Source organism: Centropristis striata, chromosome 19 (assembly GCF_030273125.1).
Source record: "Centropristis striata isolate RG_2023a ecotype Rhode Island chromosome 19, C.striata_1.0, whole genome shotgun sequence".
Taxonomy (NCBI): Eukaryota; Metazoa; Chordata; class Actinopteri; order Perciformes; family Serranidae; genus Centropristis; species Centropristis striata.
The window spans coordinates 17,391,573-17,411,444 of NC_081535.1; the positions used below are offsets into that span (position 1 = coordinate 17,391,573).

The following is a 19,872-nucleotide window of genomic DNA, read 5'->3' on the forward strand; positions in this document are numbered from 1 at the left end:
GAATGTTGTTAAAGGATCTTGGAGTGGAATAACAGCTGAAAGGTGCCACAAGTTTGTTGACTCCCTGCCACACAGATGTGAAGCAGTTATAAAAAACTGTGGTCATACAACTAAATATTAGTTTCACAGGATTGCTAAATCCTAGAAACAAAAAAGTTTGTACAAAATAGTTTTGAGTTTGTAAAGTCAACAGCAGACACTATTTTTTTGAACACACCCCTTTCAACTGATTGCCCAATTGCACAGCCTTAAGAGCGTGCATATCACAAATGCTGGGTCTTCTTGGTTTTCTGAGAATCTACTGCACCTACTGGTACCTTGTTTGCAATGTAGCAATAAAAAATATACTAAAAACCTGGATTAATCTGGTTAGTCACATTGGACTGCTATTATTTTGAACACTACTGTATATGTGTGTGTGTGTGTGTGTGTGTGTGTGTGTGTGTGTGTGTGTATCTCTATTGAAATGTTATGATCCATCCAGAAGCTAAACAAATACTTTTCATATTAACTCACAGTACAATTGAGCTCTGAAGGAGATGGTTGACTAACGTTTCTAAATTTTTCACATTGAGATTTCATGTAAATGAGTCCAATGACACAGTACTGATTTTCAAGGTAGTGTTTTTTATTCATGGTGTAAAAGAGGCAGAACCATGAGAAAAAGAGGTGGAAGTATTAAGTCTGTAGATGTTATAATGATGAGACACATTTTAATTGGAAGTAGTTTAGACAGAGATTACAAATCAGCATAGCTGTGAGGTTAAAAAATGTACGACTGACTCAAATAAAAACCATGACTACAAGGACTTTAGCATTGTATCTGCACACTAAAGCTAAAATAAAATTCAAATAAAAAGGGGTAGTTACAGTCGTTTAAAGGAAAGTACACACTCTAAGCACTCTGCACATGCAGTCCTGTTAGACATTCTCAGCTTATTTGCAATAATGTAGATACACAGTCTGTCATGAAGAAAGGTTTATTAGGCATCTCAGATTAGGCTGAATCTTCCCATCACCATGAGTTAGACTGATGACTTCACTTAAACAGGAGGAATAAACACAAGTTAGGAAGCAATGCATGGAGATGGCCTTGTTATTAATGCCCTGCAACCTTAAGCACAGCTCATTTGCAATCACATTATTGATTACACATCAGTGACGTAAAAAGAAAATTCTTCTCCAGTGTACAATGTGTTTTTACGGCAACTGGAAACACACAGGTATTCAATGACAAAATCCATTTGCTCAGAGTGGAGTTTTTACACAGGAAAGTCCAGTTTGAGGGTTCTGACATTTGATTGATCATGCAGCTTCGTAACAGTGACATTGTCATTTACATGTTCTGTAACAACTGTATCTATGTTTATGATAGAACGTGTGGTGGCGTTCCCAGACAGTGGTTTATAAAAGAGGACGTTCACAGTGCTCTCTCACACCAAGCAATCATGGCTCAATCTACTTGTGAGAAAAAGCATACACAATCGAGAACAAAAATGAAAAATCTCACACAATATGTAGCATTTCTGTCGGTTTCTGACTTTTACAGAGACGGAGAGAAATCACGGGGTAAATGCAAAACAAAGCCAGTCTCAAATAATTAGAATAAATGAAAAAAAAACATAAACTGAGAATTTGTTCTTTACACATTCCTTCATTCTAAAGACTTACAGCAAATATATTATCAACCGTCAGAATAATCACCAAGCACAATGCATGCTGATGGTTCCCAGGATGACTCACACGCTTTACATCACTTGGTTTAAACATTATCATCTGCATTTTTGCAGCACTGGTTTTGAGGAATATTAACTTCCACATCATACAAAGACCTAAAGCACTATACAACATACCTGTAAGTTAAGGCCGTGTTAAATGCTTGTGGGTAGAAGTTTTTTAAGATAAAGTCAAACACCCTTGTGGATGATTTAATCAAAATATTGGATTGTTGAGACATTAATATTAATATGGATTTTGCACTGTTGTACTCCTGGCCTGCTAATTATATGGGTGCACAGCTTCAGAGGTAAAATTAGCACTATGCAATTTGTAGTTCTCTCTGTCCAAATTTACCACCAGTTAAATGAGAGAGTACACGCGTCTCTTTCTGCATTCATTATTTTTAAAAGACACTTTGACATATTTTTTTTTTCATACAATCCCAATACATTCTAGCGGTTACAACAGCTTAGTAATACTCTTTTAAAAAATGAGGGCGGTCAAACCCTTAAACCTCACATTAAGTGTGTGGGCCTGTAGTTATAGACATGCATCAAAGGCCAGATTGAGTGGACAAGACAGAATGCATCACTCACTCACAACTAAAAAGCCTCTAATAATTAAAAACCTTTATGCAATCAATCATTTTTACACTGTATACAAAATTGGCACACACTAACGAGGAAAAAGAGGTTAATAAGCCAGCGACAAATAATATCAAAACGACAACAAAAAAAGCATAACTGTGTGTTACTGTGGCTTGCTCGAAGGGTGCGATGATAGCAGACGAAAAGCTGAAATGAAAAGAGGCGGAGGCCAGCCTTGAGGACCGATCCAACATTCTCAAATCTAGGACTCTGTCTTTTTTTTGTTTTTCTTTAGGAAGGAAGGAGTGCGGAACTTCTTTTTCTTTTTGGAGGGTGATTTGCTGGGAGACTCTTCTCCCTCCTGGTCGCCAGCGTCAGCGGGCTCCTCCACCTCGGCTGCGTCTGCAGTGGCAGGGGCAGGGGCGGAGTCCTCGGCAGGAAGTGCTGGGGCGTCGGAGGGGTCGTCGGGTGTTAAATCTGGAAGGGTCTGTCTCAGGGTGGCGGCGTCGCTCTCATCCTTAAAGGTTTGTTCAGGCGGGGACTCTGGTGGGAGGAGATAGGAGAAGAGTTATTGATCTCAGATGACAAACTGACGGACCTGAGCTGCTGAGCTCACACGCCGCTGAGGCTACTACATATCCACCACTGAATAAGCAGTTAAATCCACGTTTTCTACTTTAAAAAGCATTCAGGTGTCACTGCACAAGTCCGCACAACTAGACCTCTTTAGTTTATGGCATCATGAGGTTACTGTAAGTTTAAGATACTTCGGACTTTGAGCAATATAAAGAACACAAAAGTCTAACTATTCCAAATGCAACGCTAAAATAATACGCCGACACTTTCTCAGATCAAAAGCCAAACCGAGATGCACCATCTCTCTTACATAACAGAAAATAATCTCTCCAGGACTCATTATCTTTACGTATTACCTTTATACATATAAGAACTGGCAACTAAAACTTTGCTCTCTTTCATCAGGATTTCGTTTCTCTCTTTGACTGCTTTTATGTTCTTCATTTTGACAGGCCGAAGCTTGTATACAGCATTTTCGCTTTACCTTCATTTAGACAGGCAAATCTTAATGAGTGCAGTTCTCTTGTTCACTTGCACCCTGTGTGAAAACACAAAAAAATCAAAGACTACAACACAGAAATTGTTGCAATGTTCATAACCACACAAGCGAGGCCAAGTCAGGAGAGGGGATCAAGTTAAATCTATTCAATACTAGCGCAGCTTTTGAACCGTTTTAATTAGGCCTTGATTAATCATACTCCAGTTGCTGGGAGTATAGAAACGACCTACCTTCCCTCTGGTGTTAATAATCAGTGCAAGAAGAGAGTTTTTATGTTGTCAGAATGGCTTCCCGGCTCGGGAAACAGTACCATCTGGAGAGAGTGTGAATGAACCATTGGCCTGCAGTCATTCTACTTTGTTTTTTAAATATTTTAATTATAATTAATATAAGAATAAAGCAGAAATCTAGTCTTTGGATGTGTCCAAGTATGTTATAGTAAAAAATCCCCAGAAATAACAGTCTAATATTACATTTTCCTTGTTATACTGTATTGTATTAGTAGGGCTCTGTTCTCAAACTGTGGATAATTGCTTCATTGTTCCACATGCTTGTTCTTTCCCTGTGTTTCCTTTCTGGGTATTTTTCTATGACATTTTCCACCTTGTTCTGGTCATATCACCCTGTGACAGAGACACAATGGAGGAGATTGATGGAAATAACTTACACATAATTTAACTAAGATTAAAAAAAGGAACACTGTTTGAGCAATACCCCCCATTTCTTATACATCCTTTACTGTTTCTGTTTCTTGCTCTTACTGTCTGACCGAAGCCTTTTTTTTTGGCTGGCTAAAAGTTAATATCTGCATGTCTGCATGAGACACTTCTTTTGTCCAATTCGGTTAGAAACCATACCCCCATCACCAGAAAGTCACCAGAAAAGCCCTTTGTAATCCTTTAAAACTACTCCCAGCAAAAAGAGTCAACAAGCAACAAGCGCTGGTGCCAATCCAGAAGCTCTCCTTCAGTAAACCTTCCAGCCATCAGTGGCCCAGACAGCGTCCAAACCACAGCCTGAGGCTCAGGTACAAGCTCACACGGTGCAGTCAGATGAAAAACAACCTCAGCGTTGTTCAGATTTAATATTGCTCACATGCTACAGAGAGGAGAGGAAACCCCTTTATCAAGACCTGAGAAAACACAACACACCAGTCTTCATTTCACATCTCTCTCGTCGGTCACAGAGATGGGGCCCAACACACAGACAGATAAAAATGGAGACCGAACAACACCACACAGCCAAAGCATCGGACCTCAATCATCTTTCAAGTTAAACCGACAGTTTCAGCAAAGCCGACAGCAGACATTTTGGTTGGAAAGCCACACCCAAATAAAGCACTGATGTACCTGGTAAAGGACTCGTCTGAAAGACAAACATTCAACACATTTTTAGAACATTACCTGATTTCTTTTCCCATGAAACACAAATATACAGTGTCATATAGCATTGATAAAATGTGCATATGTGCAAGAGAGGTTGGTTAATCTGACAGAGTGAATCGTTGGCAGGAAGAAAAGAGAGGTTATCTAATGTAAAAAGGTTTGGTGAGTTGTGAGGTTTACTTCAGGAACATCCTCCGCTTGTTTAGACCAGATCTAAATGGGACTTTAGTGCATGATATTACATTTTCCTGAAATAAAAGGGAATTGAAACGAATCAAGACAGACATTTCATGTTATTTCTTGCCATGATGCTTTCATTTCCCCCCATTATTTTAACTGAAACAGTGGAAGTTGAATCACAGCTAATTACAAGCGAAGGAGGAGCTCTGAAATAACTCCCATCAACCCCCAAGAGAGAGATTCAGAGAACAGAGTTAAAACCAACTGAACAGTTTCAAACCCCGGAAAAAGGGTTAGTTCAGACCAAAGAACAGCTCTACTAGTGAAGCCATGCAAAGAAAAAAGGGTAAATGATCAAACACAGGTGTGGAGGGTGACAGGTAATTAGAAGGTGGAACAGTACGTACTTACTATGGCAACAGGTACTCTTTTGAATTTCCATCTCCTGATTGTAATCGCAGCCACAAAGAAGAAAAAGCACAAGTAGAAACAAATGTCTATGCAGATCAAACCACAGGCACAGTGTTAAATTAAAAAGAAATTAAAACGTGAAAAAAGAGAAAAACAAAAACACCAGAAGAAAATCTCAAAAAGAATGGTTGGGAACCATTCTTATTAGACCCCAAAAAGATGGAGAATGGAAGTGAAGGGGTAAAGGATACTGTACATAGAGACATATGTTATATAACAACATTTCAGGTATTAGATTACACCTGCGATCAAACCTACCCATCCCCTTCCTAACTCATGCTGACTGCAGCTTGTATAAGAAGAAAACTTGACGTATGTGACTGGAATTAAGCCAATTATTGTTTAAAGGTACTATATGTAACTCTTTACATGTATTAATGGCCTTGTATTACCAATGTGTGAACCGACTGTAACGTTTACTTAAGATAGGGACCCTCCCTGACTTTCTTGGTTGACTGTAACAGCTTGTGGACTGATTTCCTAAGGGGACTAGGGGCGGTTTTGCCAGAAAAATCTAAAGGATGATATGTTTGTGCATGCTTATGAGTGCTTTGCCTCTCCTTAGCTTCCCTACAGCGCCAACAGTGTGAAAAACTAGCTAACGTTAGCTCAAAAATAGAGTCTGCTAACACCAATAAACGGCCAGCACAACTCAATAATACAAATGATATGTAAGCGCAAAATCTTTTTTGTCCCTTTTTATTGTTAGCAAAATACTCTTGAGTGGATACGTCAGTTGGCTTGTGTGCCAAATTACTTTAAAAGCGAATGCGCTCCATGATACTCATTTATGCATTATGAAAAATGGTGTTGATTCAGCCAACAACTAATGATCTTACTGTCCAAAGCAATGGGTATAAAAGAATGACTGCTTTGCACTAGCCAAGAGCGATGCAAGGCAAACTAGCCACTGGCTAACTGTAACCTAAGCTAAGGTTAGCCAGAGCTTTAATTTAGCTTTTGTGACATGGAACTGGCGTTGATTGCTTTGTAACGTGAGCTAATTAAGTAATTTGCAAAAAGGAAGATAGTTTTGATCATTGAGCCGATGGTCCAAATAAAATATACGAGAATTACAGATAGTTATTCTAAATATGATTGTAATTTATTTTCCAGCAATCTGGCAACATGATGCCAATCACATTTATCCTCATGTATGTAACAGTTTTGGCCAATGCCCTGAATGTGAGCGTGAGCGACAGGAGATGGACACCAGTGTCATTATTTTCTAAAAAAATAATCCACAGAGTACCTTTAAATAAAGACGGTAACTTTAACTTACTAACCTTTAAAACCAGTTGTGGTATCATCATGGATGATACCATTCACATAGGTGTAATCCAATAGTAATAAAGACCAAGAGGGAGAAAATAAATATAAGAGAACAAAAATAGACTGAGATGTCTGCACTTGGGGTCCATTAATAAATATTAAATTTTTCAAAAATAGAATTTTCTTTTCTAGTCTGTCTGTTAAAGTATTTCCTGACATTATATCTCAGGAAAGTGAAATAAAGCCTCCATTTTCTTATCAAAACCTCTTGGCCTGTTATTACAGAAACACAGCACAGCATCTGGAGTAGTAATATTAAAGACCACAACATGAACAGACCCCAAGACAGACAGGCAGGTAGACGGGCAGGAGCCTCCGCATTCCCTCTGTAGACCCTAGAAAAGCCCTCAAAACCCAGCAAGAGGACTGGAAAAACCCATGCTAAACCAGGCAGAACCAGGCAGCAGCAGGTATGGCGAGTACGTCAGGCCAAACATACCTTCCTCTGCTCTGACTGGGGTGCTGGGTGGTGTGTTGGTTTGTTTCTGGCTTTGGGGCTCCTCCTCTTCAGGCTCTACTAGCTGCTCCAGGTCTACATGAAAAGTAGCAGAAAAAAACAGTCATCCACAAATAATAAAGTAATATATCACTAAATAAACAAGTATTTAATCATCATCATCATTTTTATAGAAAAGGGACGACAACACGAAGAACCAAACCAGGGAGGAAGCTTTAATCAGAAGAACACTGCAAATGTTTTCAAAAATCAACTTTAGCATTTAGCTTAAAGAGCTAAACAAACCAAAACTATCATTATTTTATTGGAAATCAGTCAGAGGTACAGGGGGGAGAGTGGACACCAACAGAGATATATCCAGGACAGGTTAGCGGAAGGAGAAGGACACCATTATTCATATCCACACATGGGATGCTCTGATTGGATGATTGAGCTCAGACACAGTTTCCTCAAAAAGGTTAGCACAACACTCCACTGCAAAAGCACTTTTAGACGGAGAGAGCGCCCTCAAACGGAGGGAGATGGTTTTATAGATCAATAACAAAAGTGAGCTTGCTTTAACTCCTCACATCCTCTCTACTCAGCTCCTCGTCCAATCAAACTGCAGAACGGTATCTGATCTGCCACAGCTCTGATGCCTTTAGACAAGACATCAGAGGAGAGGGGATGGGGGAAAAATAATCAAGCAAAGGCTTCGAAGATTGAGCTTTGGGAAGGGAGGATGCTTGGTAAAAACAACGGCAGCAGACTTCGACCCCCCAGAAAAAGAAGAGGACACAGCAGGCAGGGATTCCCACACTCCCAGTGCAGCGGTGTGTAGTGAGACGGACCAGGGCTGAGCAGGGGGAGGAGGGAAGCGGAAGGCCGGATTTTAGGCATTTTAGACTCCGCTTCATCTGGTGTACCTGCAGCCTGATCTGCCTTCGCTGCCTCTACCACCGACGGCTCCTTGCTGAGGGCTCGCAGCACGGCGGAGTGGAACTCCTTGTGAGGGGAATCTGGAGCTGAAAAAACCTCTTCTGCTGTCGAAAAAACGTCGTCTGCAGAGTCTGCGCCGCCCTGAGCTGGCTCAGAGAGGGCGAGCTCAGAAGCCGGAGTGGCCGGGGTGGCTGGAGTGGCAGTTGGAGTTGGCGGAGCTCTCTCTAAGTTGGGTGAGTCGGTGGCAGACTGTAGAGGAGGTGTCGAGACAGAAGCTTGTCCTGCCTGTAGCGTCTCAGGCTCAGGACAGGGTACGCTGGAGGCTGATCCCTCCCTACAATCCTCTCGCCCCTGCACTGTGAAATCATGTGTGTGTGTGTGTGTGTTTATGGAGAGATAACATCACCAATCTGACTTTCATTAAGTTTTTTGCATGACTATGCAGGAAGGGAAATGTTCTTTTATCCCTAGTATTAAAAATAAATAGCTGCAAAGAACTTGAACTGAAAGCATACAGTATAACATCAACATGAGCAAAATGGTTCTCATGTAAAGAGAACAATGGTCTGTTGGTAAGTGGTATAAACAAAAATTGTAGACTCGGTTGTGTTATAAAGAATAGCTACAGTTATATTGCATCAATATCAGGAAATGAAAGTAGAAATCATCTTAGATTTTGGATATTATATTATATCATAATATATGACAAAGTTGTGGTTTCAAAGGCTGCACTAAAATAAAGTTTAGTGATTTTATGAACTCTGTGTTCTAATATTTGTCGTTACCCATTTAGTCATCTAAGTCAATACATCCACACTACTTGAGATTAATCATCAAAAAATCTCATTGTGTAATTGACATATTTGGTCAACAATATCATGATATTTGAATGTCTCCATATTTCCCAGCCCGAACTTTATGTGAAGTACAATTTCAGCAAAAGGCACAGATTCCCACATGTACAGTAATACTCAGGAACATAATCAATTGCCATGGAGACCAGCAGGTTTAACTGCCCTACAGGGGAGGGCAGACTTTGTTTGTTGTGTGACTGTCCTGTTAAAGAGGACCCAAGAGATGCACTTTTTTTTTTGCAAATTGACCTCCATTTATGATGTTTTCTTTTGATGACTATTAAAAAAAACCCTGAGTAGTGTTTCAGGAAGGGAAGAGAAGGCAGAATATGCTGTCTGACCAAGCTGTTAAATAACCTGAATATTTGTAAAACAGGTCATACTTTACCAGTTAGGAATATTATTCAATCTATAAAAAACACCATCATAGAGTGTGTGTGGAAAAAAGACACATTATAGATTCATTTGATCCTCGTCAACTCGTCAGCTTTTACCTTCAGGCCCTTTCTGTTTCTGCGCCACCTCCTTGTGGTACTCCTCCAGTTCCTGGTCGGTGAGCTTGGTGAAGGGGTTGGGACCCTGCTTGCTGACGATGACCTTGGGCTGGTACTCCTTCTCGATGATGGCCTTGGATGCGGTCACTAGCTCCCCCTTCAGGACACACAGAGGGAAGGCAGAAAGAGATTTGATGTCGAGGTTAGACATGAAAGGTTATTTTTAAATGATATTGAAAACTAGCTGCGGTGTTAAATGTTTGAAGAAAACTCACTCACTTGAACGGGATTATTAGATCAGTAGTATACACACAAAACTATTGAGCAGAAGTATCAGTCAGAGATGAGTAAATGTAGCTAGAGCTAACAGGCCATTTAAAACTCAGCAGACACGCGTTGTGATGTAAAATAACAGGTTACTTCTTATTATCTTAGGAATAAGCAAAATCTTTTATTTTTTTTACACAATACTGATACATAAAAGCCAAGCACTGACAGACCTGAGAAAGAGTTCAAGCCAATAATACATCACCAGGCGCACAGGAAATATTCGAGGTGAAGCAAAAAAAACCCGACTTCTTTAACCCTTGTGCCTCGCTCTGGGCATTTTTACCTTTTTTTTTTTTTATTTGGCTGTGTTAATGCATATGGAATTCATTTTGACAAGCGTGAGTTTTTATATATATATATATATATATATATATATATATATATATATATATATATATATACACACACACACACACACACATATAGGAAGTTCAACCTCAGCTCCTATAATAAGTCTATAATAAACTGTGCAGCCAAAGTACAAACATTCAGACCCTTAAGGAGTAAATGTTCCAATTGCAACCCATAAAATCACTTTTTTTTTTATTTTTTAAACCACGGCCATTAAAGCATAAAATCATTCATTATATTTTATCAGGCTTTCAATCTAGAACTCTGGTTTCAAAGTGGTAGTTTTAACTATTTTACACCAGCTTGAGTCATGTTTCTTGATTTCCACTGCTGTATTATGGAGCACTGCAGTGGCATTATGTAAAAGAACAAATTAGTTAATATATAGTAGTTATGATCAGGATTGAAGAAGAAAATAACTCAGTGAAAGTGGAACATATTAATATAACCCCAATTCCAAAGAAAGTTGGGACATTGTCTCAAACATAAATAAATTACAATAATTTGTTAATCCTTGTGACATATATTCAGTTATGAACTTTACAAATACAGTATATTTTATGTTCAAACTGATAAACTCCAAATGTTATGCATTCTGTTCAATCAAGGACTACGAAAACAAGTCAAAGACTTTATTGTGTTTCTATCCTTCGATCCTCAATATTCTAATATTAATCGATTAGTACCCCACAATTATCGAATAGTACTTTCGCCTGAAATGCACATCCCTAGTGACAAGGTTATGTTTATCCTCTGCTTTTGTAGTAACCCTCTTTCTTCCAGACCTTTTTCTATCACCATAACTTCCAGTTTCTTCTTGTCTCTTTAGGGTGTAGTGAACTCATTTGTTGGACGCCATTAGGCAATTTTGCAATTTTTCTTTCAGTGTATCCTTCTTTCCTTAATGTATAAATCTGTACACTTGTTTCTTTACTCAGCTGCTTCTTTCTCGCCATTTCTGTGGTAGTTTGTCAGAGGTATGAACACAGTTGAGAGTTATTTGGATTTTTATAGGGAAACTCTTAAAGGCCAAAGAGCTCAAGTGGTTAATACAAACTTTTGTTAAAAAAGTTGCAAATCATTTCAACCCTAATACTAAGCCCTTATTCTCTTTTGTTTACATTTATTCAGCAATGGCCTAGTAACATCAATGTATACCTAAAGATAAATTTGAGGAAAATGGTTTAATTTAATGAAACTTAAGTCTGACCATGTGGTAGACACACCCAAAAATCCCAAAAATTCATAATGGTTTTTAAAAAAGTCATTGTGAACAGAAAATTGTTTGGCCTGTATCGTCCTTGCTTCCAAACTTTTGGCTTGTAGTGTACATGCAGCACCATCACTGGATATAATACCTGCCCTTTACTGCCCACATTAATTTGCAACAATATGCTTTAAAACAATGGAGACAAAATCTCCTGCAGACAGAATCATGACAGCAATATACACATCAGTCTTTCACTCTTGGATCATAGCTGGCACAAAAAAACTTTAATGTTACTGTATCCAAAGTTCTCTATAGCTGTATACACATGCCCATACAAACCTACCAAGCCAGAAAATAGCCTTATTCAAACACTATTATTCACTTATCAAGCGTCTATCTGCAGAGGAATGACTGGAGGATGGTGTGAAGTACAGGTGAATAGTATTGTGACTGGAGCAGTAAGTACCTTTCTAATTGATTTAGCAGGACTATAGGACCCCTCGGACACATCGAGGCCATCAATAGTGTCTGTACAGTCAGACAGAGGGGCGTCCTGCAATAGTAAACCCAGTGAGGGGGAGGAGGAGCACAACCCAGCTATTTTAACACCAGCACATTCAAATCAGCAATCTGTCAGGCAGGCATGAATGTGTGCAGAAACAAACCACCTTTCACACGCACAAAGGTGGAAAGAGCACTGCGATATCTGAAAGTAATCCTCAAGTATGTGTGAGGCTGTTATATGGTCACTGTGAAATGTCAACCTGACCATTTCAATATTAATACACTGTTATAAATCTCCCAAATATAACGTTTAGAGAGATTACCTTTCAATAAAAGTCCTCCTGGTTATAAAACAAGAACACAACTGCAGGAGTATCTGCTTTTTCTCAAAAAGTATTTGCCTCCTTTTTTCCCACCAAACAGCTGTGTGAGGTGCTGAAAGTTGAGTTAATTCCTTTCCTTTTATCTTCAATTAGTAACTTTCCACCTCTGCATACACACATATCTTACAGACATACACGAGCAATGGGAACACATGCAAAGAGATGTTTCTGGGAAGAGATGTAGGGCTTTGAGAAGCACAGCAGTGAGGAACAAATAGCCAAGAGCATGCACTGTAAAGACATACAGTATGTGGTTTAGACAATCTGAGTCTTTGGTCCGAGTCTAAAACTTGGTTCACGCACTTGACACGCTATCATTAGCAGCTCTGTTTTAATTAACCCATTTTCTGCTCCTAATGGTGCTTGGGTTAAATATCCAGGAAGCTTTACAAGCTGCCCTATGAAGGGAAGGCAAACCATGCAAATTGAAGTGAAATTTGAATCAATTATCCATTTTCACTTCTCAAAAGAGGATACTGAGTGCATGCACGGAAATAAAAGGCATATTAGACTGTAGTGCGAATATGTTTAACATTGCAGAATCCAAAATGACCAGTTGGCAAGTTCTGAGAGCGATAACAGTCTCAACTCTGAACTATCAAAAAGAAAAAGGTCAAATAAATAAACACAAATGAAGGAGAAATAAAACTATGTATGAACATGGACACAACCTGAGCTGGCAGGTTTGGAGAGCAGAGTGAGTTAGGTTACCTCTCCCAAACACTACTCACCTGCCAGATTGACACTCTCTGTGGTCAAAAAATAATGTTACAGTTATAAAGTCACCCCATGCTCTGGGACACAACATGGAGGACATGTTTTGCTCATGTTTAAGTGGTGAAGTTGTTCTTTCAGAAACTGATGTCAGATCAGATTATAATCGGTGGGTTTTGATTGCAACCAGTTTCTTTCATCAAAGCTTCTGACAACTTCACACACAATATTCATACTTTGCAGCATTTTGGTTTAAGGGGTGACTCCAGACCTGGACAGAATATATAAGTTATTTTTATTTTTTTTAATTGACATATTGTAACCCTCTGAATCCCACAACCTGCCACAGGCTTCAAAGGCATGTTTTCTTCATCAAAACTTTTTTTTAATCATTTATCATTGCCAGAAACTGTAAAAACAATCTGATTTTCAAAATTTTCAACGATCCTTGAAGGACGATGCGGTCTTATAAAGTCATCAAATCTAAGCTTAAAATAGTGCGATTAAAAATTATTTAACTCCATATGTATTAAATTGTTTCCATAAATTAACTGTCTTTTCACAAAAAAAAATCTAGGAAAAATCATTACATGCTCCAGCAATGTAACTGGGAAGCCGTGAGTAATGTGATAAAAATTCAGCGAAACATTGAACTGCAGGCTGTTTACACAGAGCGTAGAGAAGAGGACAATAGGGGAAAAAGTAGAGGTAAAAATGTAAATATTTCAATATGTATAGCTTGTGGAGACCCCATTTTCCTCCAATATTGGTAACATCTGTTTGTACTTAGAAAAATGCTATATAGATTCCATTTGATTCCAATTTTTGTAAAATAAATTATTTAATTTGGGGGGCTTTCCCCCCCTTTTTTAATGACATATGGGATTTTAGCTGTTTTGCGGCACCAAAGACATTTTTGAGTGCTCTCTACTTCTAGACATGATTGTGGGGATTCTACAAAAGGTGCAAGACAAAAATGAGGTCACAGTGAAAAAATGTGACAGGAGTAAAAAAACTGCCCTACAATTGCTTGGGGTTCAGAGGGTTAAACTGAATTAAACAGACTAAATGACACAAATGTATTAGATCAATATGAGACACATATTCATCTCCAGGTCAGGATGGCAGTAGCAGCGAGGTTTTTAATGTGCAGAGTTCACAGACTGACCTGGTTAAAGGAGCGTTCCACCACGGTGCCGGCACACAGAACCTGAGACTGGGGTCCTGCTGTCTTTATGTCCTGCAGGTTCTGCTCCCGGATCTGTGAAAAAACAACAACATTTAAAGGAAAGGATTATAGGAATCATAAAGGAATCATAAACACACGCATCAGGAATCTCAGGTGGTTTCACAGAAGTAAAGGCACTAAATGAAGAACAATTAAATACCTTATTCCTCATTTCCAGGACGTCTTTTGGATTGGTGTTCATTGGGATGAACTGATTGGCTACGGCAGCCTGGCGGAGACCGTCTTCCTTTGTCCACTGTAAACGGCACATAAAGTGTTAGACATCAGCTAAAGCCAGACATACTGGATGACATGAAAACCCAGGCACAAAATAGATTTAGACAAAATACTATGCAGGCTTCACATTACAGGAATCATGCTCAACTGAAATGGGCAAAGTTAGATGGCTGTAAAAAGGTTTGAATGTAAAAAAAGAGAACCAATGATGATGAGATTAATTCCTAATTTTGAACATTTACATGATTACTTACATTGTGTACAGTATAACTTCCCTGTAGAATGATGTAGTGGGGCTCAAACAGTAAAGCAGGAACTAAATTCTCTAAATGGATAGCATTAAGGCCGTCCTGATACACTACATACCGTTTACATGATCTTTGTTTTTTTCGTTTTTACTCTTGCATACAAATGTCATAAAAACTTAAGAATTTGTCAAGAAAGGTAAAAAATACAGGCATGATGCTCAAATGTGCATGTGTGTCAATGGCATACTTAAAGAATTAAAATAAGGAGCACTGTGTGGGATTTGGTTTTTTGTATTAATCATTCTGATGTCAACTTGCATGATAATCACATCATGAAAGAAGACCATATTGGACTCAGGATTTTTTTGTAGTTCATTGAGAGTTTCAGTTAAAAGCTGCACTTTAAAATGTTACTATAATTAGTTTTGTTTTATTTTTACTTTGGTGCCATTTTTCTTCACTTCAATGTTCAAAGAAATAATGTTTGAAATAAAATTTCAACGAGGAATCTGTTGTATTTTAGTAGTATGCTGAAAGCACCAGAGATAATATCTGTTTATTTAAGTCAAGTAATATTGTTATACAATAAATTGTGTAATATTGTGATTAGATGAATAGAGGAGAGAGGGCCTTTCACATTTGAATGTTGCCTGAAGGCCACCGTAGGTTCTCCTGCATGCTTTGAAAGGGCTGGGCAGGCAGAGGGGTATGCAGCTGATTGCAATCTGCAACCTCACCACTAGATGTCACTAAATCCTTCATGCAGGTCCTTTAAAATCTGATTTAGTATTTGTATATTCTGCATCTTATTTCACGCAAATAGCTAATTGTGTCAATCTATTTTTAATGTTCATCTATTCTTATAAGAGTTAAAGCTAAAACACTAGAAATACACAGATAAACCTGCAAATGGCTGCTGGAAGTGATAGGATGAGGAGTTGATGTTAATTTGTGGTTCACAATTTCTTAAGTTGACGAGAATTAAAGGGTTGTATTAAAGGTTTTAGGAGCAAGAAAGAGGAGAGGAATAACCAGTTTTAAAATCCTTCAAACGGTTATACTCCTTCTTTGGGATGAATATTTCAGTGTTAGTGATGCTCAGTCAGAAACTGATGGAAAGAGCGCGCAGTGACGACAGTTTAAGATGCATCGACTGAAGCCTGACAGTGTATTTATACTACTGAAAACCATTTGTCATCATCATTGATGTACTATAATAATCAAAAGCAAACAGAAGGAGCACACTGGAGATCAACTGAAAACATCACAGACTGAGAAAAAAGGCAAACAGGGTGAGGGAGGGAGAAGTGAGGGTGGGTGACAGATGATGAGGCTGGCTTACGAAGCGAGAGTGGCAGTGAGGGGTGAGCTGGCATCACCAAAGTCATTTCCCAGGCTGATACACAACAACAAGGACGACAGAGATAAAAGAGAGAAACACACCCGAGGACACTCGCCCACAGTGGGACAAAAAACAAAAAACAACCTACAAAACAAAGACGAGTGTATCTTTCCTGCAGAGGATGAAACCTTTGGTTGTCTTGAAAATGTCCTTTTCTTGTGAAAAAAAAATACCCCATCTACTTTTTCACAATGTTTTTGTAAACCTGGTAATGCTCAGCATGATTGGAGGAAAACAAGTCCGTACCCATTTGTTGCACCAAACTGAATGAGCAGCGGGTGAATATACAAATAAAATCTTCAGCTTTCATGCAAAATCTGTGTAGTTTTTTTAAAACTTGGCATGTAATTCACGGTGGGAAGCGAAAGCTCATGACTTCATTCCTGAATTTACTCTAAGCTCGGCTGGTTAGCTGGCAAACCAGGGGCTCGATGAGGGAGGGTTTCTGGATGGAAGTAGCTGGGTTGGGGTTGGCTGAGTATGAGATGAACATGTAAACGCGATATACTCACTGAGAGAGAGTCTCACAACACAACATTTCCTACTTTCCCAACAGGAGATAATTGATTCAAAAGTCAGGTCAAATTCAAGGATTTTTCTCTGTTGTTTTTTTTTCTTCAAACAAATCCATTCATGCAACCTTCGAGGTTATAACCATTTTTAGAAACCATAAAAAAAAAGAGGAAACAGAAAAGTACAACTGTTGAAGTACAAGCAGTTGAAGGTTGAAAATAACAAAGCAGGCTGCATCACTCTTTTACCAAGAAAATTTAGCTTTTTTAAAATTTAAAATATTTATAACGTCACTGCCATTAAAGATTCTTAGTTGGAGACATGCCACCTCCCTCATTTATGTTGCCGATGTAAATCTAATAAAAGTTGTCAAAAAAAAGGTTGTCAAAAGTATCCATACTTCAATACTTCTTCAATACCACATTTAAAATGATACATTATTTTACATTTGATAGCATCGAAGCTATAAAAATAAAAAAAAAAGATCATATACAACCTGCAGCTGTTACAGCATATTTCCAGGTACAAAGCCACAAAAAAAATAGTCCCATTTTATGTGTCTAGGACTTTTTTTTGCTGTGGTATCAAAAGAAATATTTATGCAATAGTAAAGTTTTAAAGTTTAAAATTCTGGTACACTTAGAACCTTCTTTGATGTAGCCCCTATCCTTTCTTAATCTTTTCACTGCTTAAGCAGCAAAGCTAACAAAAGCTGACTTCAAGATGCAAAGAGAAAGGTTAGCAGCGACGCCACCGTGTCTTGCAACATTTCACCTGCCCACTTGAGGCCTCGTGCCACACCCCTGCTGCTCGCTCCTCTGGGGAAAAACATCAACACCAACAATGCATTTCACTACTACTCATGCAGTGGGGCATGCTTTGGGCAGCTGGCCCGGCATCATGAAGCGTTAGGGAGACCAGAAGGGAAAAGGAGCAAAGAGGGTCAACACATACTCACAGCTTTGCTACGAAGTAATTAACAGAGCATACTTAACTGCTTTTAAAAGGTGGGTTAGTAGGACAATTACAGTGAGCCTAAAAAAGGCCTAAAAGTAGTGAAAAGGATGCTACCAACTTCTATTTTATAAAAAAGATCAATAAAAAGTGATGAATTCCAGCTTTTTTCTACACTTTTACTCCTCTCTGTCCCCAGAACCTCAGGATGCCGACCACCTGCCCGTTTCCACCAACAAGGTAGCTGTAAAATCTTTACTATGAACAATAAGGTAGGCACAGACCAAGCAGTTGGTTATACAGCTTGGCACGCAGACACCAGACGAGAGAGACTGCAGCAAGGGTTTGACGTGATCGTGTGTTATGTTCGTCCACACCTTAGGCTTCGACTTTGGGCTGCTGCCGTCGGGCCCGTCCTCACAGGGCTCGTCAGGCCGGCCGCCGGCATTGACCCAGCGGGTCTTGTCGCGCTGGCCGCGCTGGAAGCTCTGTTTCAGCGGGGAGCGAGCACCTGAGTCACTGTCCTCCCCGTATGAGTAACCACCGTGGGCAGAGGGAGCGTTCTCCACGTCACTGTACTTTTTAGCTTTGTCTCGCAATGCCGGGCAGCGGTAAGGGTAGCCCGTCCTGTAGCCCTGGGCAACGAGAAGACACACAACAAGAGGAGTTGGCAAAAGACTAATACAGTAACCATCTATCAGTGTTTAAGCATGACTATGTACAGGGTTCCTACGCCTTTTTTTAAAGACAAATTTGAGCTCTTTTAAAGCACTTTCAAGCTTTTCAAGGCAGCTGTAGTAAATGATGGACAGCGCATAGTGTACAGTACACTTATTATTTCACTTCTTCTTCTAAATAAACTCATTGATATCTATACAATGTGACTTTATTTTGCAACCAGTGGAGTCGCCCTCTGCTAGCCATTAAAAAAAAAAAAAAAAAAAACAGGTTTGCATTGGCTTTAGTTTTCAGACTTCTACATAGTCTTGCTTTAAAGCCTTGTAAAATCCTTGTAAAAATAAACTTGTAAAATCATTGTTTTGAAAAGTTTCAGTCATATAAAATGAACATAGAGAGTGGACAAGAGGGTAGCAATTCATCCAGTAGCCAGACAATTAAATGGCTTTTAATACAAAAAAACAAAAAAAAACAAAAAAAAAAGATACTTTTTCCAGCTCCCAAAAAGTTCCCCCCTTCACTTTGGCCTTACCAAGTTGTCGAGCATTCTCATGAGAGCCTCAAATTCCTGCTCCCCGACTTGCCACTTGGGGTGTGTGGCGGACCCGTCGCCGGCTGGTTCTGGGACCGGCGGGCGTGACTTGTACTTTGATGGGTTGAGCATCACCAGATTGTCTGGCCCTCCAGCGCTGGCCAGTGTTCGCACCTGAAAGAAATCGGGAGGGATACCGACAGACAGATCCAGAATACAGAAGGAAAATAAAATGTGGACACACAGACAAGGACACACATGCAGACATCAATATGAAGAGAGATGGACAGATATAAAAATGTGGAGAGACAAGGGACAAAGACAATTATTATGATAAATGCAGACAAACATATGGTGCCAAATATAATGACCCAAAGGAAAATACATGGTTCCAAGTGAATGTCCTTTACAGAGCTCAGTGTGTGTCCTACCTGGATCTCACAGGCAGTGACCAGATTGTGGATGTAATAAAAAGCTTCCTCCACTGTTTCGCCGACTGACACCAGGCCATGGTTCCTCAGGATGAGCACCTGGGAGAGAGGGAAAATAAAAACGGAGCCAAAAAAAAAGCACATTCTCATTTCTTCCATGCATTTTAAATTGAAATTTCAACAGAAGCAACATCTCTCCTGCAATTATTCTCTTGTTGTTACCTTGCTTTTTGGCCCAAGATTCCTCTGTATGAGAGTAGTTTCTTCCTCATCCACCAGTATGCCGTGGTAGTCATGATAGGCCACTTCACCCAGGGAGAGTGCCTCAGGTGAGATGGGCAACAGGCCGCATTTCATGGCCGACACCTGCAACCGAACAGATCACACAACATGTAAACCTAGTCTGCATCTGTGTTGTATTGGGCAGAATTACTTTGTATGCACTGTGTCTTACCGCAGCACCCGCAGGTGTGTGTATATGTACGATACACTTGACATCTGGCCGTGAAGCGTAAATGGCGGAGTGGAGAGTGAAGCCGGCCTGGTTGACCCCGAGATTGGTGCTTCCCCGGTCCACTATCTCCCCTTGAAAGTTTATCTTCACCTGGAGAGCGCGGCAGAAAAGGGACAATGGGTTACTTTAAGACTTTAACTTTAAGTCAAACAGGTTTTAACATGTTTTGCA

General features: G+C 39.5%; 1 protein-coding gene across 13 annotated transcripts in view; it reads right to left on the minus strand.

Annotated features, from left to right (window-relative positions):
- Window positions 1–607: 607 nt before the first annotated feature.
- Window positions 608–19,872, minus strand: part of add1 (adducin 1 (alpha)) — a 32,832-nt gene continuing 13,567 nt past the window's right edge. Inside the window, exons 6-18 of one of the 13 annotated variants that reach the window (XM_059357407.1) lie at window positions 19,642–19,791; window positions 19,410–19,553; window positions 19,188–19,286; window positions 18,757–18,930; window positions 17,831–18,181; window positions 14,353–14,448; window positions 14,133–14,225; window positions 12,982–12,999; window positions 11,830–11,916; window positions 9,473–9,629; window positions 7,189–7,281; window positions 5,358–5,391; window positions 2,644–2,849 (exon numbers count right to left, since the gene is read on the minus strand). In XM_059357407.1, coding sequence (XP_059213390.1) covers window position 2,849; window positions 5,358–5,391; window positions 7,189–7,281; window positions 9,473–9,629; window positions 11,830–11,916; window positions 12,982–12,999; window positions 14,133–14,225; window positions 14,353–14,448; window positions 17,831–18,181; window positions 18,757–18,930; window positions 19,188–19,286; window positions 19,410–19,553; window positions 19,642–19,791 — 1,497 coding nt within the window. In that variant the 3' untranslated portion in view covers window positions 2,644–2,848. Of the gene's footprint in view, window positions 2,850–4,134; window positions 5,392–7,188; window positions 7,282–8,111; window positions 8,481–9,472; window positions 9,630–11,829; window positions 11,917–12,981; window positions 13,000–14,132; window positions 14,226–14,352; window positions 14,449–17,830; window positions 18,182–18,756; window positions 18,931–19,187; window positions 19,287–19,409; window positions 19,554–19,641; window positions 19,792–19,872 lie in introns of those variants that run through there. The other 12 variants (XM_059357402.1, XM_059357400.1, XM_059357406.1 and 9 more) reach the window with 12 other exon arrangements.